Source organism: Pelodiscus sinensis, unplaced genomic scaffold (genome assembly GCF_049634645.1).
Source record: "Pelodiscus sinensis isolate JC-2024 unplaced genomic scaffold, ASM4963464v1 ctg35, whole genome shotgun sequence".
Classification (NCBI taxonomy): domain Eukaryota; kingdom Metazoa; phylum Chordata; order Testudines; family Trionychidae; genus Pelodiscus; species Pelodiscus sinensis.
This window is the reverse complement of record NW_027465908.1, coordinates 5,754,629-5,780,676: the sequence shown is the minus strand read 5'-3', so window position 1 is coordinate 5,780,676 and position 26,048 is coordinate 5,754,629. Positions and strand designations below refer to the sequence as shown.

The window sequence follows — 26,048 nt, the reverse complement described above, 5'->3', positions numbered from 1 at the left end:
GGGAGATGGTGGACACTGGGATGACAGGCTTGGCAAGACAGACCTCTGAGGTAATGGGTTTTGTGGCATATGGGGGATATCAGATGATGGGTTTGGCAGGTTTAATAATACAGACACACAGAGTACCAGGGTTGGCTGGACAGGGTCTGAGGGTTCTGGGGTTGGAGGCAGAGGGATAGGTATGCAGTGACAAGACAGGGTCAGTGGGTGAGTGGTTGGCAGATAGGTAACATTTTATTTAATGAATATGCAAATAAAAGTTGCTGGTCCACCAAAAGTTTGTGAATGGGTTTGCTGGTCCACGGTGTAAAAAAACGTTGGGAACCACTGTGTTAGGGCACTCAGAACACAGGAAAAGCTTCATTTTTTTAAATGAAGTTATTTGTTGGAAAAGCGCAAATATTAAGCTAGCTCCAGTCAGTCACACTAATTTGAGGGGGTGAGGGAGTAGGTAAAGCTGATTTTCCCTCTCTTTGTTCAAACTAAAGTCAGAGTCACCCCAATTTCACCTCGTCACATCAAGGTCTCACCTCATCAGCTCTTGCACTCCGCCCACCAGTGGTTCACACATATCCATGTCTCGGTCCTGCTTGTTCTCGGGGGGCTAGAATATTTTGGTCTAATTGTGGTTGCTGATTTGTGGGAGGGGGAGATGTTAGCAGCCTGGGATAGGCAGGAGATCAGCCCCATGTTCTGGTGGGGCCTACTGCCCTAATGGATAAGGCATCAGCTTCCAGAACATGGGATTATGGGTCTGAGTCCCACTCACACACCCCCTCCTCCACCACAGAGGCTGGAGCGCCAGTGCCATCTTCCTGCTGGTGGGGAAAGAAAGCCCCCAGGGGCACGAACACACTGCCAGAGGCTTTCTCCACTACTCCCACTGGCCAAATTGAGGTCAATGGAAGCATCAGGAGGTGGTGCTTTCACATCCCTCTCATGCCCAGACTTTGTACCCCCATCTTCTTCACACACACACACACACACACACACACACACACACACCAAGACTCCAGCCAGCTCCTGCACCCTCCCTCCTGGCCAGACTCCTCTGCCTGTCTCCAGGGTCACCACTCCAGGTCAAGGTGTGTGTGGGGGGTGGCTCCACACCATCAGAAAGCGGGGCTGAGGGCAGTCGGTTCTCAGTGCTACTTCCCCCCCAGCTGTGTGCTGGACCTGGTGGCCTCTGGTGTTCTGGTTTAACCTTTTGAGGTTAAATGCTGTGATTTAATGGCCAGGGTGAAGCAATGGGTGAGTCACTTACTGCACTGCAGTTCGTCGCTGTGGTCCCCACAATCGTTCACACCATCGCAGAGCCAGAAGAGTGGCTTGCACCAGCCATTATTGCACTGGAACTGGTTCTCGGTGCAGTCTGAGGAAGGAAGGGGAGCGAAATGATGCATGGTGCCATTGCTCACCTGGAAGATTCACAGCTACAGGCTGGTGTTGGGTTTCAGCCAGTAGCCTTTAAGCAGGTCCTTCTAAATTGGAGATGCACACAGAACACTTTGGACAAGGCCCTACATGCTACAGAGTCCTTCCTGTATCTGTACCCATGGGAGTGGAAGGTACTCAGCAACCTCCCATGCTGGGACCCGTCCTGAGAAAGACACAAGCCAGAACAACTGACTGCACAGGAAGCCCCCGGAGTCAGGGAACACCCAGGAGGATAAAGAACCTTAAGAAGGAGCAACAGGAGTCACTGCAACATCCGATAGGGACAAGATTGGCTAAAACGTCTGGGGCTGAGAAGGAAAATTCTGCAACACCAGGCCATCCCAGTCAGCTCAGCACCTGGCACCAGCCTCACAGATAGCATAGGAAATTGGTGTCCTGAAAATTCCCCAAAGCCTGGCTACCCACACAGATATATTTTATGTAGCCTGTTCACAACGTCTTAATCTGAGCAAGTTATGAGAAGCAGGACTGAGTGGCACCCAGGATGCAACTTCTTTCACTCAGTTTGGGCATCCTCACCTGCCAAGTGTTTGTCCTAGGGGATTCTGGGAAAAATTCAGAGAGCTATCCCATAGAGCCTCAACATGGGAACAAATGCCCAGCAGGCACACATGCCGACGGGCACCAGAAGCACCAGGAGAAATGCTTTCTGGAATGCACTGGAAAAGCTGGGAGGAAGCAAGACCAACCAAACCCATTATAGAAAGTCAACTGTGTTTCAAACTAAACAAGACTCAGCTGGCCATAGTTCCTGAGAGGGCAGTAAACACGTGCAGCGCTGCTGTGCCTCTAACTGGTCAAGCTCAGCAGCGCAGACAGATCTGTGGGAGGGAGCAGAGAAGAACTGGAGAACAGATTTTTCAACATAAGAAAAAAATTCACCTGAAAAGAGCCTCAGATTGAGAGAGCACCCAACACCCACTCATCCCCTCAAGCCAAAGAGAGGTGGCAGTGAGCATCCATGGGCTGACAGGACCCTACTTGTCTCCCAAGGCAGTGGAGTCTAGTCATTTAACACAATGACACCTGACCCAGAGGCTCCAATCTCCTCTCCTGGACTTTAGTCCATGGCTAATGCCATCACCCATGAGTCCAAGAGAAAAATCAATTCACAAACACACATAACAGGAAGGAACTATAAAGAACACTGCAGTGCCCTGGGCATGAGGATACGCCAGACCCCAGGGCATGCAGATGCCAGGTGACTGGGACCCCAAAATGGAATCAGTGAGGATTAAATGGCAGGAAGTCACCCAACGGGCAGTGGTGGGAGGGCAGCTAGTGAATGGAAGTCACCCGTCATTAGCTCGTTGCAGGAAGTATCATAACCATACAAATGGAGGCTCACAAACTTTAAGGGGATTCCAGACTGATCAAACCACTGATTTTTCCTTGTCTATAGTGGGCTGGGGGGAGGAACTGTTTCCGTCAGGAGCTTCCTGATATTTGGTTGGGGCATGGGGTCCTAGCTGACCAGAAGCTAAATAAGAGCCCACAATATAACACTTTCCAAAAGAGCCAACACCATTCTGGGATGCATTAATAGGAGTGTTGGGAGCAAGACATGAGAAATAATTCCTCTTCTCTACTCTGTGCTGATTAGGCCTCAACTGGAGTATTGTGTCCAGTCCTGGGCTCCATATTTCAGGAAAGATGTAGAGAGCAGAGAGAGACTGGACAAAGTCAGAGAAGAGCAACTAAAATGATTAAAGGTCTAGAAAATATGACCTCTGAGGAAAGACCGAAAGAACAGGGTTTATTTAGTCTGGAAAAAAGACAGAGAGGAGATAAAAGCAGCTTTCAAGTACTAAAAGGCTGTTACAACCAGGAGGGAGAAAAATTATTTTCCTTAACCTCTTAGGATAGGACAAGAAGCAATGGGCTTACATTGCAGTAAGGGAGGATTAGGTTGAACATTAACCACCCTGACAGGAAGTTTTTCCTGAACACTAGAATAAGTTGCCTAGGTAGGTTGTGGAATCTCCATCGCTGCAGATATTTAAGAGAGGTTAGATAGTTATCTGTCAGGGATGGTGCTTGGTCCTGCCATGAGTGCAGGGACTGGACTTGATGACATCTCGAGGTTCTTCCCAGTTATACAGTTCCCCAAGCCAGCAGGGCTTGACTTTTCTTCTTGGAAACAAGACGAAAAGTCTGACCCAAACAAAAAGCCACAGCACCAAGAAGCCCTGATCTTTGGACATCCCACGTCTGCACTGTTCAAGATGTTCAGATCAACCCACTCAGCTGGGCGGTGGGATGAAAGTAGCTGCTCTATGGACTTCAGCACCCAGGTCCATTTTCACTCCTGTCCTGTTGAATTACAGGACCCAGCACCAACACCTTTGCATCAGTTGCTACGCATGTAAAGAGCTGGAGCAGCTTGCGTATATCACTTTAAGACTGCAACAGTGCAATTACCCAAACTCTCAGAAGCCTGGAGGGTGGGATCTGCTGGGGGTGCACTCCATGGGCCACATAATTGGCTGCTGGAGCCATCCAGTCAGCCTTGGATTTGTACCCATGTCTAAATTCACCTCCAGCAGGATGGTGGCTCTGATGAGATGATTGCTGGCCCTAGCAATGAAGAAAGGAATTTTCCCACTAAGATCTCTCTTCCTTAGGCTTTATTCTTGCAGGTTTGGATGCACAGATGCTAAGAGACACCCCAATCCGGGCAACTTCCAGTCCTGCAGCTAGACTACCAAGCATGGCCATCAATCCCCAGCCCTGATGCATTAACCCATTCTGCTCAGTTGGGGAGCCCTGAGCAAACCAAGAGTTCCCTCCCACCACAGGGCCCTGCAAAGAGAATCGAAAGGAAGGACTTACTGCAGGAGCGCTCATCGCTGGCATCCGTACAGTCCACCCAGCCATCACAGCGCATAGCATTGTCAATGCAGCGGCCAGTTTTGCAGGTGAACTTGCCAGGACAGGCTGCAGAAGGGAGGGGAAAAGAAAAAGTACAACATGCATGAGCCTTGCCAGTCACCACCAGCTCTTCTAGCATTTGATTTTTGGCATGGCCATTTCTCTATCCATGCATGCTGCACTGAGGTCACATCTGGACTAACATGGGTGAGTGTTCTAGGGATTGAACAACAGTTTAAACAGTTAACTGGTTAAACAACTAAAGTTATAACCTTTAACTGGTTAACTGTTTGCCAGGGTTCCGCCAGCCCAGAGTGGTCTGAGCGGGGGCATCACCTGCCAGGCCAGCACAGCCGGGGATGGAGTCCCACCTGCTTACCTGGCATGGCAGAGGCCCCACCGGCCCACCCAAGCCAAGCCAGAGCAGCTGAGGTCCCACCGGCTCACCCTGGCACAGCTGACAGTAGGGTCCCACCTGTCTGTCCCAATGTACCCAGGACTGGGGTCCCACTGAGTCATCCAGACTGCACTAGCATGGGAGTCCTGCTTGCCTGCCCCAGCACAGCTGGAGCCAAAGTTCTTCTGACCTGCATGGGCTGAGTCAGAAAAGCTGGGTCTGTGGCATTGTCTGCCAGCCCTAGCGTGGCCAGCTGGGTTCAGCCAGGGCTTCTCCTCCCTGCCCGGGCTGGCCATCCAACCAGCTACCTGGTAAGCAGTTGAGTAAGCCTGATACTTACATTTCATCACATCTGTTTCCACCCACTGGACACTTGGCATGAAGAAGCCAAAGTGAGACATTAGGTGAGAACATCATTAGAGACAAGATTCAAACAACAGAGTGGATCCCGATTCAGGCTCCCACAAAGCACAAGTGTATCTGTCCCTCCTGGGCTCAATGAGTCAGTGCACTGAGTGCAGGTCCCTCACACTCCCACAGTTCCATGATTCTATGTCTCCCACTGGTGCTGGGTGCAGAGACAACTACAATCTGCTAATTACTCCCAGTGAACAGGGACTATCCTTTCACTGAAATACTGCCAACGCCTGAGGTCTTGTGTTCTAGCCCCACTGGCGACCGGAGGTGATCTCATTCAATTCCAAGCAGGGTTTCCTTCAGCCCATTCACAGTCTCAACACTCAGTCTGGCTCAGTACTTCCCAGCATTTGGGGCTGTCCAGTTCAAGGCCCATCTTTAACAATAACCTGCATGTACCTCAGAACTGCACTATTTAAAAATGGGACATGAAAATAGATCCCTAGGGAATTCCCAGGGCTTTGTCAGTGAACAATGAATGTGTGCTACCCAATGTACAGGACAACTACAGCAGTAAGCCAAATCTGTGAAGAGTTGTCCTCCCTGAGCTGTGATAGCCCATCTGCCCCAAAACTCATTTCACTGATGGCCCAAGCAACAATTAAACAGATGCCTGCTAGAGGTCAAAGGGCAGAGCAATAACACAACTGTGTCACTTGCTCCTCAGTAGCTAAGAAAATAAACCAAATTCCCCTGAAAGTTTACATCATGTGGATTTCAACTTACGGTCACTGGAATCGTAAGACAGGAACTCTGCGGAGAAGCCAGTGTCTGTGTATGACTGGTCTGAATGGAACCGGACTGTGATTTTGTTGTTAGTACTTGCCACCACAAACTTGGAGCGCTCTCCACAGTACCTGGGGGTGGGGAGAGTACAGATTTAGAAACTGTTACAGTATGGAAGTGAGAGAAAGAGAGACACACACGCACTCATTGGCCCAGGACACCAACAGGTTCTTTTCATTCCCACTTACTCTAAACACTGGGGCTACGTCTACACTGGCCCCTTTTCCGGAAGGGGCATGTAAATTTCACTAGTCGTCGTAGGGAAATCTGCGGGGGATTTAAATATCCCCCGCGGCATTTAAATAAAAATGTCCGCCGCTTTTTTCCGGCTTTTAAAAAAGCCGGAAAAGAGCGTCTAGACTGGCCCCGATCCTCCGGCAAAAGTGCCCTTTTCCGGAGGCTCTTATTCTTACTTCGAAGTAAGAATAAGAGCCTCCGGAAAAGGGCACTTTTTCCGGAGGATCGGGGCCAGTCTAGACGCTCTTTTCCGGCTTTTTTAAAAGCCGGAAAAAAGCGGCAGACATTTTTATTTAAATGCCGCGGGGGATATTTAAATCCCCCGCGGATTTCCCTACGACGACTAGTGAAATTTACATGCCCCTTCCGGAAGAGGGGCCAGTGTAGACGTAGCCAGGCTGACTGCAGTATGGATTAGTGGGGTGGCCATAGCTCCATGCAGGGTGCCAAATTTAGATGCCTCTCCCCCAGCTGCAGAGCTGCAAAGCTGAAACTTTGAATTTCAAAATCAAGATGCTTGCATCAGTGGCAGGTGGGGACCAGGGCCTGTGTGATATGGCCCACGTGAGATATAAGGCCTGCAAAAATCTTGAGAACTGTTAGCAGCAGATGTGTGACACACCTCTTCCCCTCCCACTGAACACTATGGTCATCACATTGCTTTCTTGAGGTCCAGTGGCTGCTGGAGCCACCTGTTGTCTCTTTTTTCATATTCAGATTGTAAGCCCCTTGGGGCACAGACTCTTTTTCCCGTGTGTATACAGCACCTGACACAAAGGGCTCCTGGTCCATGGCAGGAACACCTCAGCAATGCTCTTATTTTTCCATCCATGTGCAGAATAAAATTATTGCATGCACCAAGGTATATGCTATGTGCACCACCAATATAAATACATGCTGCCATCTGTGAAAGACTGTGGGCACTCTTCTAATCAGCAGGGCAGCATTTGAATCTCTGCTGGCATGCTCCCACAATATAACTGTTCCCAAGGGCTAGCAGTACAATTTAGGTCCAAGTTTAGATTTTGATCCCCCACACATTTCCAAAAGCCTTAGCGAGCTGACCCAAGCATTCAACAGACAGTTATGTGGCACTGCAAAGCAGCAAGCAGGTGTTGCTTTCAATTCCATCAGCAAAATAATGGAAAACTTAACATAACCAAGTGGTCCTTGTGGCATATACAGCTGGTCTGGCTTTCGGCACACTGTGCTTTAAATTTCTATTCATCTGCCATTGCGTATTAGTTACAGAAACACAGAGCACACCTCCTCTTCATCATAGCAATGGGCTTTTTCCCTTTTAGAACATTTACTGAGGTTGAAAGCACAGGGCTGTTCATTGTGAGTGATAAAAATCAATCCTATCTGGATCCTAACTGGCATCTGACAGTCTTAAGCTTTGTAGACAGCATCTGATATTCAAAGTCAACTAGAGATACCAAGCTATAGTGACCAGTCTGGGAGCCAGATTTTCACAGCAGCTATAGTGTAACCCTGGGGTGGGTAATAATTTGACAGGGGGGCCACTCTTAAGATTTTTGTAAAGTCCTTGAGGATCACACTCTTCCATGGTATTAATGGAGAAGGTGCAGGGTCTGGGATGGAGGTTGGGTGCAGAAGAGAGCTTGGGATAAGGGACTGGGGTGCAGGGGGGAGAATGGAATCTGGGAGGGAATTTGGGTAGAAGGAGGAAGTTGTGGACTTAGGGCTGGGAACTGGGGTGCAGGTTTTGGGATGTGACCTAGGGCAGGAGATTGGGGTAACAGATCTGGGAGGGGTATGGGTGCACGTGGAGTAGCAGGGCAGGAGTGTGGAGCACAGAGGTTTGCAAGAGGAGGGGCTGGGGTGCAAGAGGTAGGTTCTGGCCAGGAGACATACCACTTAGCAGCCAAATCAGCCTGCTTCCAGAGTGTTTCTGCCTGCTTGGCCATGCTCCTGAGTGAATGAGCAGGAGAGTGGCTGCCTGTCATTCAAACAGGCAGCTCCCATTGGCCAATAGGATTGTGCTAGAGGTGGGAGCAGCATCTGAATCTTCCCCCCTCCTCTCCAGACTCAAAGAGAAAGCACCCTGCAGCCGTGTTTCTAAGTGGTGTGGGGGGCTCCCCACTGTCTCTGCGGGCCGGATCCAGTGGCGTGGTGGGCCGGATGCGGCCCACGGGCTGTATTTCGCCCAGGCTTGGTGTAACTCCACCATTCTCCACAGGACATTGGAAAGGCAGGTCCATGCAGTCCAGTATCCCATCTCCAACAGTGACCAGTGCCAGATGCTTCAAAGGACAGTGCAAGAGCCCAACATTAGGAAGATGTAAGAACCTGCCCCCAAGAAGGTCTCACCCTAATCCTAAATAGTTACTGGCTTAAGCCCCGAAGTAAAGGTTCTCTCTCTTCTGAAGTCTGCTAGGATCTGCTTGTAACAGCTCTGGATATTCTTGTAAACCAGAGAAATGCCCAATCCTATTTAGAATCATTTTTTCCCTCAATAACCCTGTGGCAGAGAGTTCCATTGTCTAATGATGCGTTTCATGAAAAAGATTGTCATTCGACCCGTTTCATTCGCCACCATTAGTTTCATTGACCATACCCCAACCTGTGTCTGAGTCACGCCACAGTGCCCGGCACTTACTTTGCACCACTGATCTCCACATAATCCTTGGTACAAGTATTGACAGGCACGCCAGGTTCCAACACATAAAACAGGTTGAACCGCACCTTCACGTTCTTTGTAGAGGGGACCTGAGAGGGCAAGACAAAAGGCAGTTAAGTCAGCATGGGAACTGGTTTCTCTTCCTTCCTTCTACAGTGACTAAACAGAAAGGGAGCAACCAACTTGCGTGGGAGGATGGACAAGATTTAGGGGGTGGAGCATGAGTCCATGACAAAAGGCCAAAGCAGAACATTCTTGGGCATTTGCCCAGTGCTCTGGGTCTCAGTGGGGGGCATTCTTTTGCCTCTGCAGGTCTTTGAATTCTTGTGCAAGCTGCCAACTGTGTGGAAGCCAGGATTCTGCCACCAGGCTGCAAGCAGTGGCCCTGGCAGGAGCGCAACAGCAGAGCTGGGCCATAAGGAAGGTGGGTAGGAGAACACACTGCACCTGCACAGAAGTGGGAGGGTTTACAAAAGGGGGGAGCATTTCAGGTATTTATGCACAGAGACCTGGCCAGCCATACAGTCAGTCTACCAGCTGTATGCTCTGGCTCAGTGGTCCCCACCATGGTGCCCGCCGGGGCAGTTATGTGCTGCCGCCTAGTGACCAGGGCTGACCCGAGCCATTCTTGCACCTTGTGCCCTGGGCACACAGCACATGCACGGCCCCGCCCCCAGGCTCCCGGTAGCCCCAAAAGGTTGGGGACTACTGGTCTGGATAATTCCCACAAGTTGCCAGGTAAGTCGTATCTTTAGTTCTAGCCACACGGAGCCAGTTGCTGCTAAGGAGTTCCCCATCATCCAGCTGACCTGCTCAGTTTCAGAGAAAAGACATGCATGGTCAGGGAAGCTACCCCCCATCCCCAAGTCCTTCAGAACAAGGATTGAACAAAGCAAATTAGGGAGACATTGAAGGAAGGAGAAATCAAAATAGAAATGGACAAATCAAGTCAGGCCAGGACCCATCTACTTTAGCATCCCATCCCTGAGGGTGGCCACTAGCAGGTGTGTGGTAGAGAAGTACAGGACCATCCACAATGGGGAAAAAAAAAAAAATCTACCCAGGGAGAGGTTTTTATTACCTCCCAAACCCAGCAATCAGAGGCTGGCTTGTTCCCTGAGGTCTCTGATGCCCTGTGCAAAGCCACAGCCAATGCTATTGTTCACATAAAACACAGCGGAGAGGATAAGCGTCAACTCTGTGCATCTTGCTAACCTGTTGGCCTCAGCGATCACCAGCTGACCTCCCTGCTGTGGCTTAAACAATGGGCTAAGCTGACCCCAGCAGGCCTCCTGCCTCTACCAAGCCATGACAGGCAGAAAGGTCTGTCCAGCACGCTCACCTCTATGTCCCAGATGCAATCCAAGTTCGGCGGATAGTGGGCCGGAAAATAAGGGGTGGTAAAGGTCCCATTTCCTCCTTTCAAAGTCCCACCACAGGCTAGAAGAGAAGTGGGAAAGGGAAATCAAGATGCTGGGGCTTCCAAAGGCAGCGATGGGCTATTACCAAGGCAGAAACAGACATGCAGAGCAACCTTTAACAAGGTTAAGTTGATCTCTGGAGATCCCAGAGGCCTGGATATGACCCAGGAGACCAGTTAGGTGGTCTTCACATCTAATCCAACATAATTCCTCCCCTCTTTTCCTGAGGGGGCATCATTAAAGAATCCAAGTGCATTGTGGGTAAAACATGAGCTTCGGAGAGCCAGGAAGGGTCAGGGTCTCACGTGCAGTTGGCAGCATCATGACTAGGGCCTGCTCCCACTCCCCCATCTTCATGAGATGGGACTTTCCCGAGCCGCCCCCCCCGCCCCCCACTTACTTTCTTTCTTTGGGAGCTGGAAGAACTCGGCCTTGAACCCAGGGTTCCGCCCCTTGGCGTCAGTTGTCAGCGTGACCAGCATGACGTTCTGGGAGGACAGGAAGGTCAGGTTGTAGGATGGAAAGTAACTGCCACACAGTCTGGGAGGAGGAAGCACAGAGAGCGCTGCACAACAGAACCGAGTGGAGACAAGAGCTCCAGCACTACATTATGCCCTTTTCAGAGCTCAGCACTCCCCTTCGTTTAGTCCCAACCCCACCCCAGAAAAAGCAATCCCAGATTTAAAGAGAGACACCATTAGCTCATTCATATAATAATATCCAAAAGGAAGGTCGTATCGTAATCCCCATTTTACAGTGGGTGACACTGAAGCACAAAGCTGGGACAAAGGGGAGAAATTTATCCAAGGTCTGTAGAAAAGGCAGGAAGAGAACCCACCTCTCTTTGGGTGTCTCTAGACTACAGAGTTTTGTCGACAAATGTGGACTTTTGTGGACAAAACTATACCTGCGTCTACACTACCGCTGAGTTCTGTCGACGCTGGTAAACCTCATTTTACGAGGCATAACGCCTTCTGTCGACAGAGTTTCTGTCGACAGAAGGTGTTATTGCATGTAAACTGTCCTTTGCGTCTACACTACCATGTCGACAAAGCAAGCTGCTTTGTCGACAGAACTCAATGTAGTCTAGACGCTCTTTGTCGACAGAAGTTTTGTCGACAGATACTGTCGACAAAACTTCTGTCGACAGAAGCCTGTAGTCTAGACGTACCCTTTGGGTCCAATCCCCAGCTGTGTCCACTAGGCAATACTGCCCCATCCATTACAGTGGTTCCCTAAATTAGGGTGTGACAGGGTGTACCAGCCCTGCATTGCAAAAGCGGAGCCTAACCAGGCTCACCTGGCTGAAGAAGTCTTGACCCCACCATCCTGCTGGGCATGCTCGGATGACAGCCCAGGTATAAAAGTCTAGGAGGCGGCTTAGCCTGGGTGGTCTGCTGAGGAAGAAGGACGTGCTGCTCAAGCTCCTGCAGGCGAGCCGCCTCTGAGGCCAGACCAGGCGGCCGGCCAGAGGAGGAGCAGCAGACGGATGCTGCCGCAGAGGCCAGTCAACAGAGACCGGACATAGAAAGGCCCAGCTTGGAAGATGCCAGCAATCCTGGACAGGGTAGGAAGTAGCCTAGGGAAGGTAACAGGAGTCCCTGAGAGCTTAGCATATTTTGGGTGGACTCCCCACTGAGCTAGTGGTGGGACATGCCCACCACTGACAGGGCCATGGACTGGGACCCTGTGGAGAGGGAGGGGACACCATCCCGGACTACTGATTTGGCTCTTAGGTCACGTTGCCCTGGTGAAGGGGGCGTTCCTAGAGACTCTGGCCAGTAAGCCACACTGCCCTGCTGAACAGGGTGTCCGCTATAGATTCTGGCCGGGGGGGGGCTGTACCACCCAGGGAAGAGGCGCTTTGGGGTATAGCCATATCTGTGTTGCAGGAGACATGGGGTGTGATGCCAGGAGGCCCAGGGGCTCTCTGCCCCCTGGGTGAGGGACAAGGGAACTATCCCACAACACATGGAACCCATTACTGGGAGTGGAAGAGTCAGTTCTTCCTCTGGGTCATCAAATAGCATTGAAAGAAACAAAAGCCACTTTCTCTTGTGAGCAACTGCAGTTGTCACTGAAGAAGAGCTCAGTGAAAGCCTGAAAGCGTGACTCACCACCCGAAGCTGGACAAATAGGGTACGTCTAAACTATATGGCTCCATCGACGGAGCCATGTAGATTTGTTGTTTTGGCAAAGTCAAATGAAGCCGCGATTTAAATGATCGCGGCTTCATTTAAATTTACATGGCTGCCGCGCTGAGCCGACAAACAGCTGATCAGCGCGCTAGTCTGGATGCTCCCCTGCCGACATCAAAGCCCTGTTGGCAGGGGAGCATCCAGACTAGCGCGCTGATCAGCTGTTTGTCGGCTCAGCGCGGCAGCCATGTAAATGTAAATGAAGCCGCGATCATTTAAATCGTGGCTTCATTTGACTTTGCCTTTGTGTCTAATCTACATGCCTCTGCCGACATAAATCCAGGTACCTGCACATTCATTGCGTTATTCTCCTGAATGACCAAAACAAAACAGCCAGTTTCACTTGCAGAGGCTTACAGTAATAATATTCAGGTTGCAAACAACTGCAGCGTGATTGTTCAGCAGGCAAAAACCCACTGCTGCCTTTGGAACATGCATTAAAAAGAAGCTTGGGGCTGTCTCTTCGTTCTGTTTGTCTAGTGCCTGCCAAGATGGGGCAGAGCCCAAACCGGGGCTTCTAAGTGCCACCTCAACACAATTCTTATCTTAATCCTCCCAGGAAGAAGGCTTCAAATGACCTATTTATTCAAGAGCTCTCTTGCCACCTTGGTTTCCGCCTTGCAAACTCTCTGCTCCCCCTCCCTTTCCTCACCCCATTCAGTTAGTATTGGGGCTGAGCCCAACACTCTGTTAAATCAGAACTCCAGACTTATGGGATGACTCTGACAGCAGCGCCACTGTGTCCCAGACTCAGTCTCTGCCTTAAAGACTCTGCATTCTACTTTCCTTCAGAGGCTAATTCCAGTAGAGCAGCTTGGGCTGTCAGGACAATTCCTTTGTTATTCAGCACAAGATTACTATGGTTCAGCATCACTGTTACCTATCCCCTTTGCTGCACCCTGAACAATTCCTCTCGCTCCTTGGCATTTAGAATCATAGGATAGGAAGAGATCTCAGGAGTCATTGAGTCCAACCTCTGCCCAAAGCAGGACCAACCCCAACTAAATCATCCCAGCCAAGGCATTGTCAAGCCAGGACTTAAAAACCTCTAGGGATGGAGATTCCACCACCTCCCTAGGTAACTCATCCCAGTGCGTCACTCCCTCCTAGGGAAATAGTTTTTCCTAATGTCCAACATAGACCTCCCCCGCTGCAACGTAAGACCATTGCTTCTCAGTCTGTCAGTCACTGAGAACAGCCTCTCTCCTTCCTCTTTGGAACCCTGCTTCAGGTATTTGAAGGCTGCTATCAAACCCCACTCTCATTCTTCTCTTTTGCAGCCTAAATAATCTCCAGTCCCTCAGGCACTCCTCATAAATCATGTGCTCCAGTCCCCTAATCATTTTTGTTGCCCTGCACTGGTCTTTTTCCAGTGCATCCACATCCTTTCTGTAACGGGGGGGCCCAGAAATGGAGGCAGTACTCCAGATGTGGCCTCACCAGTGACGAGTAAAGGGGAATAATCACTTCTCTAGATCTGCAGGCAATGCTCCTCCTAATGCAGCCTAATATGCCATTAGCCTTCTTGGCTACAGGGGCGCACTGTTGACTCATATCCAGCTTCTCAGCTTCACTGGAATCCCCAGGTCCTTTCCTGCAGAGTTTCTGCTCAGCCAGTCGGTCCCCAGCCTGTAACAATGCTTGGGATTCTTCTGTCCCAAGTGCAGGACTCTGTTGAACCTCATCAGATTTCTTTTGACCCAATTCTCCAATTTGTCCAGGTCACTCTGGACTCTATCCCTGCCCTCCAATGTATCTACCTCTCCCCCTAGCTTAGTGTCATCTGTGAACTTGCTGAGGGTGCAATCCATCCCCTCATCCAGGTCATTAATAAAGATGTTGAACAAAACTGTACCCAGAAGCAACCCTTGGGGCACTTCACTGGATTCCAGTCACCAAGTAGACACCCTTCAGAAGCCTGTGAATGGACACCACCTTCCTTCCCTCCTCCGGAAAGAGGCAGCCCCACCAAAGTCACTCACGTCACCAGGGCATGGGGGTCCACAGGGCTCAGGGAGTTGTAGACCTTGACGACGTCGATCCCAGCATTGCACGGCTCCACATCAAAAGTCTTGAAGGTTAGGCTGATGACAGCGTTTGCATCAGCCCTCAGAACCCAAGTGCAACGAGCGTTGTTCGGGTACGGGCTGTTGGGGAAGCCTGGGGTGGTGAAGCTGGTGATTTCACCTTCCTTGGCATGGAGGGCAAAGTTGCAGCTATCTGCAGAGAGGAGGGCAGAGGAGAAGGCCCAGATGTCAGTGAATGTATCGCAGAAGGGAAAGCAGACACACTGTAAACTGGGAATTCTTGCTTTAAACTGCAAGAGATGAGAAGCACCAAGGTGCATCAGCATCCTCCTTCTTGCCCCCACTAATTTCAGGGATGGGATAAGAGGCCAGGAAGCTCCAACAACTTTTCTTTGTGCACCTTTACATTTCTAAAGACTCCCTGGCATGTACAGCCCAGTTTCTCTGGAAATTGTTACAGAGGAGATGCCTATTGTTCTGAGAGAACACAGTGATGAGTGCAAGTTGTTACTGTTCTAGATAAATAGGAAAAAACTGGGCTACCGATGGCAAAAAACTTGCCACTTAGGATAGGGCCACTTGCTCCTTCTGGATAATCCCCTGGATAGACTCACAGGGAAAGGGGTGGGGGAGAGGGAGTCATGCATTTGGGATCACAGGCATCTGTAGGTTTCTCCTGGCAGTGAATTAAACCCTCCTAGCAAACACAACCACCTTCTTCAGCCCAGACCAGGATGCTCCTACTGGAAAAGAGGAGCACATACAACTCAATTCAGGGGCAATATATGCTGGAAAGAATAAGAGTTACACTTACTGTCCCGTGAAGATTGAACTATATCCGGATCAGCAGCTACAGGAGAAAAACATAATTCATTAGTAACACATTCACTGCACAGATGCCAAGCAAGAAGCAGCCAGCCAGCCTGTGTTTGACAGGGGGAGAGTATCTTCCCCGACAGCAAGAGACAGGGAAGGTAGTCCCCGGACCCCAAAACAAGCAACTCTGGCATTGTGCCTTACATCACAGGAGTGAGGGTCAGGTCTGGCGGCTGTAGAATCCAAGTGACATGCTTCAGCGCTGAGACCTTGCACTTCACTGCATGTATGCACCAGGTCTCGTCCTGAAGGAGGAACTCCAGCTCTCTCCAGCAGCAGAAGGGAAAGGGCTAGGTTTCCCTGCAAGCAACACCTGATTCCAGCTGGGGTTCCCCCTTCATAACCTGGAGCCTGCCCTCAGGATGTAAGCAACTAGTTGACGATCTGATAAGCATAAGCTCATCAGACAGATGAGTAGTGACTCAACTTGTCGCTTCCCCCTCCCTTGCTGCCTCTATCAGAGACAGCAATGGTGGGGAGGGGGGAGGGAAGAGAGAGAACAGGAGCTGGTTCCTCCCAGCACCATCTCCATGGAGGGCAGGGGAGGCAGAGGCATAGTGGGGGGGACCAGGTACGAGCCAGGAATCATGCCTTAACCACCAGGCTCTTAATACATTTGAAAAGGAGACGCACGGAGGAGCGGGGCTGGACATTAGCTGGAATCAACTGTCCTGGCTCATACCTGGTCCCCCTGCTGCGATTCACCCTTTTAAATGTATTAAGGGCCAGGTAGCTCTTAATATATTTAAAAGAGATAGAGCCACAACAGGATTAGCTCCCAGAGCTAACCCCACTGTGGCTCTGCAGTTTCCCCCCTTATCGACTAGCCGATGGTAATTCCGTCGATTAGTAAATTAAATGCAGTTTAACCCTGCTTAGGGTTGGGGGAGTCCCAGCCAGTCCCAGTACCCAGGCCCATCACACCCAGCCGAGGGAACATGAGCTCTCAAGCCAAAAAATAAACTCCCATTTAAGAGTGCTTCCCCCCACTCCCAGCAAGCTTATGGCAAAGCTCAGAGCAGAACAACTCCCAGGCCTCTAAGCATGGATCTCTTCCACCTCCCAAAAAAGCCTGCAGAGCTAGAATCCCCAGGGGAATATGGCTGTTCCCTGACCCTGGGGAGAAGGGCAATGGAGGCAGGACTCACGGAAAGCAACAATCGATTTGACTTGCAGCATCAGGTTCCGTGACTTGTACTCCACTGTTTGGATCAGGCTCTGCTTGTCAGCCATGGCCTTGTCGAAGGCCTCAGCCTTGTAGGCCGGGATGATGAACTCTGACCAGTAATAGGCGATGACACTGCCTTCACTGCAGGGGGAAAGGGAGAAAAGATACTGACAGTGTGCAGATGCCAGGGAATAGGGGGACAGGATCCAAAAACTCAGGCTCACTGACTTTAAGGTCAGAAGGGACCCTCATGACCCTCTGCACGTCACGGGCCAGAGTCACACAACTGCTCCTGTAACAGACCCTCCTGTAACAGAGGGTGTCTGGCTGAGGTATTGACACCCTCAAATCAAGTTACTGTGAGCCCACCATTTACTCTAGTTTAAACACACAAGTGACTCAGGCCCCACTCTGCAGAGGAAGGTGAAAAAGATCCTCCAGGGTTTCTCAATCTAACCCACAGGAAAATTCCTTCCTCATCCCAAATACAGTGACCAGTATGTGAGGGAGACCCGTCAGCCAGACACCTGAGAGAGAATTCCCTGTAGTAACTCCGCATCTCCCAAACTCCTGTCCCATCTCCAGAAGCCAGTGTTATTTGCCAGCAGCAGTTGTAGGCTGGCTACATACCATCCCACCATCCCCTCAAAGCCAGCAATCTCAGTCTTGAGCCTGTTTTCTCTTATTTGCTCCCTTTGGGATGCTGTTCCAGAACTTGCTTCTCTAATGGTTAGAAACCTTCCTCTAACTTCAAGTCTACACTTGCTGATGGCCAGTTTAAAGCCATTTGTTCTAGTGCTAGTATGGGTGCTCACCTTCAATAACTCCTCACTGGCATTTAAGCTTCTGCTGTATTTATGGTGAGTGCTCTTTTAGTTCAGTTATTGCAAACCACGCTCCTCGTGTCTCCTCTCCTAGGGAGGTTCTCCATTCCCCGATCATCCTGCTCGCCCTGCTCCACACCTGGACCAGTCTGAATTCAGAGCCCAGGAGTGGAGGCTGCAGGGAAGGAGGGTGCTCAGCTCACCTCTTGCTCAGCCTGGTTCTATGGCTCCTGGGGCAGGTGGTGAGCTGAACAGACAGGATGAATATGGCTTTGCCAGAAGATGTGTTCCGGGAAGAGCCCTGCCAGAGTGAGTCACCCCGTAGAGAGTCTGCCCCTCAATACCACAACTAGGCCCATCACAGACCAATGCCCCTTCATTTTGTCTGGTGCTACATTCCTGAGGCCTCCAATTGAGAAGCAATGTGTTAGAAAGACGACTTATTGCAATGGGTTACAACCACTCTTGCTCTCAATCTAAAACAAAAGGCAGCTGCACCAGAGACCTGCTGTCTAGGCATGGGGGAAGCCCAGGGGTATTGCTGCAGTGAGGTGGGGCTGTCTCTCAATACCCTAGGAAAGGTGAGTTTTTACCTCCCCCCTAATTTCTAGAGCGTACCAGCTCCCTGCTCCCAGGACCCAACACTAGGGATGCTGCACCCACCTGAATGCTGTTATGACTGTCTCCTTGTGATAAGGGCCAATGTCTTGGTTATTTTTATAAATCTCTTCAATCTAAAAAAAAAGGGGGGGGAGGAGGGGGAGACACACACATTAACAGAGAAAAGCACTGAAACAAATCAGGAGCAATTCAATTCCTAGCAGGTCTGGATATTAGAAGGACAGAGTCAGTTTAAACCAACCAACAAGCAAGCAAGCAAGCAAGCAAGCAAGCAAGCAAGCAAGCAAGCAAACAAACCACACACACACACACACAAAACAAAGCACCTAACCTCACAGCCAAAGTTTGCAAGCCTGGGAACCTACACAAGGCTCCAGAGTCCTTATTTAGGCACTTCCAAAGTCTCAGAAAGGAACTTCAGTATGAGGTGATCCTTCAACAATTGGATGTAGAGGAAGGGGTGTTGGTACCTGAGGAACAGGGTCCTACACAGCTGGCGCCATGACCCCTTTCCACAGCCCTGAGCTTGGGTGGACACATAGAAGCCTGTTACTGAAGCCAGGCAAAAGGATCAGGGTAGAAAGCGCCACGTGGGCTGCAGGGCATAGTGCAGGACCAAGCACCACAGACAAGTTCTGCGGTGGAAGACAGTGGAGCTGAGTGAGTGAGTCCCTTACCGTGTGCTGCACCTTCTTGGAGAGCGCAGCAAACTGTGGGGAGCTGGAGTTCTCATAGGCATCAATGAAGTTCCAGTTCTGAATCACGAGGTGGCCATTGTAAACCTTCTGGATGGGAGCTCTCCGATCTGGGAAACGCCAAGTCAGAAAGAGAAGGGATGTCTGTGTGGCAGTCAGAGCAAGGGAGCCTGGGAGATGAGTATCCCCCATTTCCTGCACCAAGGAATTCGCAGCCCAGGCACATCAGTGGGTTGAATTGGTTTTACGAAGTGAGGTTCTTGGGTCTGGCCCAAATTCTGAAGCAGGGCTTACAAAGGGCAGGGGCAGAGCTGGGAAGAGAACCCAGGAGTCCTGGTAGCCAGCCTCTGACTCTAACCACTGGAAAACCACCACATGCTGAGCTATGGAGCTATGGCCAGAACGTCGCCAGATGATCTAGTCTGACAACAGGCGTTTAGTCACATACAGCCACATGGGCATCAAAGTGCAGCCCAGAGGAGACTCGAATGCTGCATGCCAGAGGCAGGAAAGAGGAGGGGCTGGGATGCTCCAGTGCCAGATACCCACGGAATGGCCCCCCATTTTCACCCACAGTACCTCGTGAGTCAGTCACCAAGGAGCCACCAACGAGGGGAATGCCAGGCAGGACCGGCTGCTGCACCTGCCTCCCAGGCAGGGCAACTGAGTTGTGCTGGACAGACCAAGCAGAGAGGTGGCCAGCTTTGATTGCAAGCACGGATTCTTCCTTGGTGTTTATGCAGGGGCCGAAACAATGGGGCCCCTGGATCCAAAAAGTAGCAAACATCATCTCTGGGCAGCTCATTTAGGAGCAGGTGTGGTAATTAAAGCCCTCAGATCCAGGGCTGCCACGCCCCACACTCACATTTGAAGTGCCACACCAGGAGGCCCACCATCAGGGAGATGAGCAGGAAGATGAGCAGCACAGCAGTCACCACCATCCAACGCTTTGGGCCGCGCTTCTCCACCTTCTTGGCATTCATGGTGGGGAGGAACTCCACCACCTCCTCCATGCCGTTCATGTCCTGGGAAGGGGAGCAGAAGACACAGGGTGAGAGCCCATTGCTACAGGCCCACCACGCCCCATTGCCAGAGCTTCTGAATGCAGTGGGACAGGAGTGGAACTCTAGAGCTGTGGGTTCTAGTCCTGGTTCCCCTCAGAAAAAGTGAAGGGCAACCAAAGACAGAGAGTGGGCCCTTGGCCCCCCCAGTGCTCTTCTTCCCCATGCATCTCTTGCACCCTGGGGCATTGGAGCCGCACACGTCCGACTCCTCCTGCTTCTTCCCAGCACATTTGGAATGATGCAAATCACCTGATTTGTGCTCCATGCCTGCTCCTCCCCAGAGCTGGAACATTGTGAATCAGCTGTGTGCAGTTGCACAGGCTCTTTAAGGGAGCAGGAGTAGTGCAGATGGAGCATGAATCAGGCAATTAATGTACTCAAATGCTGGGAATAGGGTTGCCAGATGGTTGAAACAAAAATACCGAACACCCATCCCCCTCCCCCTCAAAAAAAGCCACCAGGAAAAAATTCTGTTGAAGAAAAAAAAAGGGGGGGGGGGGGGAGGGACCAAAGTTGAGAAAAAAATTTAGCATAAAACAGCATGTCCCCTTTAAGACTGAGTGCAGGGATAGGAACAAGGGAGCGGTTGAGCACTAAGACTCAGAGTCATTGCTTCCCCATGGTCTTTTGCCAGCAGCCATTTTATGCCAGCAGCCTTGCGGAATCAGGTAAGCATGGGGTCGCGGGGGCTGAAGGAGTTGGGGGCCGGCCAGGTGCTGAGTGTTTGTAGCATTGTCAGGTGCCCAGATTTTCGCCTCCTGGATGGGGGAGGAAGAAAAAAAACAAAAAAACAAAAAACCAGAAAATATTGGACATCTTAGGTGTCCAGTATTTTCTGAATTTTTTTTTACCGGACAGGAAGTGAAAATACCGGACTGTCTGGATGAATACCGGACACCTGGCAACCCTAGCTAGGAAGAGAAGTAGGAAGTACAGGGCTCCGGTGCCCCAGCGTGCGAGAGGTGCATGGGAGAAGACGGGGTCCATGGGCCACAGGTTGTCCACCACTGTCTCAGAGCCTCAGTGAAGCACTAGAAGACCCTGTTCTCTAATTTATTTATTAACCAATGTCTTTAATTAGGAAGTTTCAACAGGTCGATAACTTTACTGACACAGAGACCAGACAAAGCATTAATTGTTACAACAGCCAACAGTTCTACCTAGGGAAACAATAATATAATTCCTGGATCTCGCTGGTCAATACGGTGTTCTCTCGGACCCTTCCCCCCACATCTCATTTCAGTAATGATCCCTGGGCAGTGCCACAGCAGTTGTGGAAAATGCTCCCTCACCACTGATGGGGGTGTATTTTAACCTCCTCTCCTAGCCCACCTCAATGCTGGAAACCTGAGCTCTGTTCTGCACTCAGCACTTTCTCCCCAAGATCCTCCATCTTGTCGCAGCAGTGCTACTACTGCGGAGAGTTCAAGGACCCCCCATGCAATAATACAACCCATCATTAAAAAGGTCACTCGCTAGCACTGCAGGGATAACATTGACGTGATCCTTGCTGAAATATGCCTACAACCACTAGGGCCCAAGAGAACACGAATACCCTATCAGATCCACTCTGCCAGAAAATCAAGCAGTTAACTCCATTATAGCTGTATTAGAAGACTTACCAGGCATTGCTGTCCCCAGCTGGCACTCGCTTCCTAGTGTGGTTGCCCCGGGTGGTCACTCTGCAGTATAGCTGTCCCCTGCGCTCACTGCCCCCAGCCATGACTGTGCATTATCGCATCCCTCCTCTCTGCCCCTTCCCTTTCCATGTTATGGAAAACTGCTATTCCAGGCACTTCCCATTTTCCTGGCACAACCAAACCCTGACCTTGCTTTAAGTTAGGAGAAGGGGAAGCTGCATACCAAACTGGTGGTCCTAGCTCTTACTGTTTAGGAGAAGTTCTTGAACAAATGGACTTGCAGAGACACAGACAGGTGGTTCTAAAATATATACAGAAATGAGAACTTTGTCTTCAAGCTAATGAAACTAATAGGAAGTTATGCAAAACAATTTTGCAATATGCTTGCATCACATACAGCATGGTGCATATTGCAATATGCACCAAACTATAAATAACTTGTAACACTTCCTCGGGAGCAGGAAAGTCAAGGTGCTTCTTGGGTTGCAGAAGCTCCAGAATTCACAAAAATTCAAGTCTATCCAATGCCAATTCAAGGAAATCAAAAGTGAAACCAGAACAAGTGTATGAACCCATCAGTCAGGAGCTGTGGTTGTGCAAAGAGAGACCAAAGAAATGTAGAAGGTGTGATACATGTGACCACTAAAGCACTCAGAGGGGGATGGAAAAAAGTGAAAATAGTGATTACCACAGGGAACCAGGAGTAGGATCCCTGGCCTTTGTCACCTGCTTTCTTAGTGATTTTGGCAAGTTACTCACACTCACCGGGCAATGGGATCGCCACGACAGCATCGTGAGTTTGAGAGAGATGGTTGTAAAGTGCTTTGAAATTCTTGGTTGAAAGAGACTACAGTCTTGAAATATGTTCTAGGTTCAGAGAGACACTCATGCCATAAATTCCAACAAGAACTCATGTGGGATGCTGGGAGAGCACAAAGGAGCGCACTAATCGAGAGCACAGAACCACAGTAGACAGATACTCCATTAGGGCGTGGGTGCCATATGGAGCCGGAGTGGTTCCTTGAGCTCTGTCCATATGAGCAGGCTGCACTGTAATAGCAGGAAGTCAGAGCACTCTCATCCTGTCTCCATTCCGGCTTCCAGCCTGCACATAAAATCACCACCAGCCTGTGCAGAAGACAGAGCTTCCGCCGGGGCCTGACTGAGATGGCAAAACAAACCCCCATGGGCATTAAGGACTATCCCAAACCTCACCACTTCCTGCTTCAAGTTCCAGGCACAACTCTTCAGCCTGCCGCCTCCAATGCGCACAGAGCTGCATGGGGATGAACAAGCCCCAAACAAAACTGGATGAGAGAGACAAGAGACCAGAGGACAGATGCTAGTTATTCATAGCTGGTTATCAGGGACACTAGGAATGTATAGCAGCAGATGCAGAATAGAAGAGCACTAGTAGTAGCAAAATTTGCTAGCATATTGCACCCTCTCTTAGCTGGGGAAACCAAGGCACTGAGGGGCAATGTGACTTGTCAGGCAATAGCAAGGCTGTGATTTGAGCCCTCCCAGTGCCAGTCATTAGACATCACTGTTTCTGCCATTTGCCGATAGATATTCATACAGGGATCTCCTACCCAAGAAGAGGACACCAAGAGTTAAGCTATGAATTTTTTCAGCCTACATTTAAGCCAAGTCTTTGAGCAACCCACCCCACAGTAGCTCAGCAAACCAGCTGAATCATTCTTGGGTTCACACATGCCAAAGGAATGCCACACAGATGCACGCCAGAGCAGGGTCAAGGAGCAGAAAGGTTCCTGTACATGGAAGACCTCTGGGGCCTGACTCAGCTGCAGCATGAATAGACAGAAACTGAAAGGCTGCAGAGAGGCGTTGCTGAACTTGGTGTCACATACCAGGAGAGTTTCAGTAATACACAGAGCGTTTCACTCTCACACTCCCTGCCTCCAGCTCGTCTCACCCACGCACCTGCAGGAAGTAACTCAGCCAGGCCACCAAAGGGCCCTGAAACAGCCTGTGAATTTCCTTCTGAGATTACAGAAAGAGGGGGACAGAGAGGAACAAGTGGGCATGGGCTATGTCCTGCATCTCGCTTCGCTTTCTCCTCAGCCCCAGGTCAAGCGGAGGTTGCACCCACTCCATACGCTGAGCCACTGAAGCAAGGAGGAGCCTGGTTTTACTCTTGCTGTGTTCCCTGTTATATACTGATCTCTACCCAAGCCTGCACACTCCAGAGGGCATGGCAAGAGATCTAAGCCTTAGCCCTGCAGTCTAGATTGGGGTGGGTATTAATTTTTGATGGGGAGGCCACTCCAAGATTTGTAAATGGTTAAGGACCACACTTTTCTATGGAGGGGGTGTGGGGTCTGTGATGGAGGTCAGATGCAAGAGAGCTTGGGATAGGGGACTGGGGTGCAGGAGAGGGTATGGGGTCTCAGAGGAAGTTTGAGTGAAGTAGGGGGTAGTGACTAGAAGCAGGAAGTTGAGGTGCAGGGTCCAGGAGGGGGTTTGGTTGCAGAAGAGGATTCTAGCCCGGGGGAGGGATGTAGCAGGGATGGCAGGGAGTTGGGGTGCAGGAGCAGGTGGGGTGCCAGAGGCATGCTCTGGCCAGGAGACGCTTACCTAAGCAGCTCCTAGCCAGCAGCACTCTCAAGCAGGCTTCCCTGCCTGCCAGCAGCCACAGACCGCTTTGTTTCATGGCTCTGTGCTGCGGGGAAGCGTGGCATGCTAACCCCGCCTCCAGCAAAATTGCTCAGCTCCTATGGCTAGGGGTGGGAACAGCGTGCAAAGCCTCTCCCACTTCCCCTTGCAGCACACAGCCACAGGAGCAGCCAGTCGCTTTGAGGGGGAGGCTGCATTAAAAGGCTTGTGGGGCCAGATCTGACCCATGCACCATATCTTGCCCATTGTTGCTCTAGACCAGTGTTTCCCAATTTTAAATGCCCAGAGGGAGTGAACAGAACAAGGAATCAGGCACTGTCAGAGGACAGAATACTGAGCTAGATGGACCTTTGGTCTGACTCAGTCTGGCTGTTTTTATGTAATGGTAAGGCAGGGGTGAAGCAGCTTGCACTTCTGTGCCTCATGTTATAGACACTGTGATGGGGCACTTTCACCAGCTCCCATGCAATGAATGCTCAATGGAAGGATTTTAGCCCCCCCCCCCCCAAGTACATTCAGTTCAGGCACTGGAAGCAGATTCTCCTGTTCCAATCTTGGCTTTATAGCTCTCTCTGCTTATGGTCAGAAGTCCGCTGTAGCTATTGTGCAATCTGTGGGCTGGTTTCATTTGATCTGATTTCTCGATGCTACCTGACAACTCAGCTTTTAACAGGACTGGGAACATTCTGCTAGACACGCTATAGATGGATTGGTCTGCCATTGGTGGGGTGTCATGTCAATTTCTGGGCAGCCTGGCAAGGCACCAAGCCCTATTCACCCTTCACACCACTTCCCTGACATAAGGCTATTTGTCATTTTAATCCATACTTGGTGCTTCAGGCCTCTTTGTGGAGGCAGAAAACTACAATTTCTCCTCCTTTTCCGTTACCTCAACAGGAAGGAAGAGGTCACACAAAATTAAATTTCAACAAGATCAAAGCAAGTTAGCCCCCCCCCCCCAAAAAAAAGCCCTCACAAGCCAAGTCTTCTAACCCAATTTTTCCTTTCCCTGAAAAACAGATTTTGTAACAAGGAAAATCATACTGGTATCATGCTAGCTTTCTTCGTATATGCTAATGGTGGTGTCAATAATACTAAACACCCAAAATTACAGCTGAGAGAATCACTGCTTTTTTTGGTTTGGAGGCCAAACTGAAAAATTGTGGGAGGAGAAGGACTCAGTGTGCCAGACCCCAAAGATTCACACAATTCCATAGTAGTGGACATATGGACTCTATAGCTGCAAAAACAGGGCTTTTGGGCATCAATGATTCCAGCGCCTCCAACTTCTCACATTGACCCACCTCCCTTCTTTGTCACACTCTCTAACACCCCAGTCTAAATGTAAATCTGATTGCAGACTAACACTAGTGCAATGTGATAGTTAAAAATACTTTGTTAGTACTTTACATCCTCCTACTACTGTAGGAATATTAACACATTAGAGGTCATTGAAAAACCAGATGTCAGGGGTGGTTATATGTCGCATGTCTTGGTGTGAATTAGGGAGTCTCACCTCATCTCCCAGCAGGCCTTGGATCAAGTCAACCCCCTTTATCTGAAGACACCCTCCCCCGTCCCAAACCCTGAAGAAATTTGGATTCAAACTATGCAGATTGCATTCTGAGCTCTTTGGGGGACCATCTTCCCAGCTGGCATTGCCATTTCCAATCCTGCTCTTCATTCTGGAGTAACCCATTCAGAGTGCTGACCACCGTCCCTGGGAACACCACTAGTCAGAACCAGCCTTTCCTGAACACAGGATAGATGTGAAGACAACTGCTAGATGACAGAGATGGAAAAGGCTCATCTCTTTGATTAAAATTCTCAAAAGACTGTTCCTTACTGTATATTTCATCTTCCCTTTTTCCCCTCTAAGGCCCATCACGTTAACACTTTCCAGATAAATCATATTTGCATTGCAAGGTTTCTAGAGGCCTGCCTAGTCTAGACTAGAAGAGGTGTGCCAGTAGGGAGAGTCCCGCCATCTCTATGGGAACTTTCCCACAAAGTTTTCACGTAGCTTATTCCTCTCCCTGGTGCTAACTTCAGAATGAAGGAAATGAG

The 26,048-nt window shown here is 50.2% G+C and overlaps 1 protein-coding gene across 3 annotated transcripts in view; it reads right to left on the bottom strand.

Annotated features, from left to right (window-relative positions):
* Positions 1 to 26,048, bottom strand: part of LOC102451977 (ST14 transmembrane serine protease matriptase) — a 50,915-nt gene that overhangs the window by 9,952 nt on the left and 14,915 nt on the right. Inside the window, exons 1-13 of one of the 3 annotated variants that reach the window (XM_075916379.1) lie at positions 23,943 to 24,064; positions 19,506 to 19,665; positions 18,623 to 18,750; positions 17,988 to 18,058; positions 16,481 to 16,641; positions 15,271 to 15,306; positions 14,412 to 14,649; positions 10,632 to 10,771; positions 10,153 to 10,250; positions 8,790 to 8,899; positions 5,870 to 6,000; positions 4,291 to 4,395; positions 1,265 to 1,372 (exon numbers count right to left, since the gene is read on the bottom strand). In XM_075916379.1, coding sequence (XP_075772494.1) covers positions 1,265 to 1,372; positions 4,291 to 4,395; positions 5,870 to 6,000; positions 8,790 to 8,899; positions 10,153 to 10,250; positions 10,632 to 10,771; positions 14,412 to 14,649; positions 15,271 to 15,306; positions 16,481 to 16,641; positions 17,988 to 18,058; positions 18,623 to 18,750; positions 19,506 to 19,662 — 1,483 coding nt within the window. In that variant the 5' untranslated portion in view covers positions 19,663 to 19,665; positions 23,943 to 24,064. Of the gene's footprint in view, positions 1 to 1,264; positions 1,373 to 4,290; positions 4,396 to 5,869; positions 6,001 to 8,789; positions 8,900 to 10,152; positions 10,251 to 10,631; positions 10,772 to 14,411; positions 14,650 to 15,270; positions 15,307 to 16,480; positions 16,642 to 17,987; positions 18,059 to 18,622; positions 18,751 to 19,505; positions 19,666 to 21,326; positions 21,665 to 23,942; positions 24,065 to 26,048 lie in introns of those variants that run through there. The other 2 variants (XM_075916378.1, XM_025183716.2) reach the window with 2 other exon arrangements.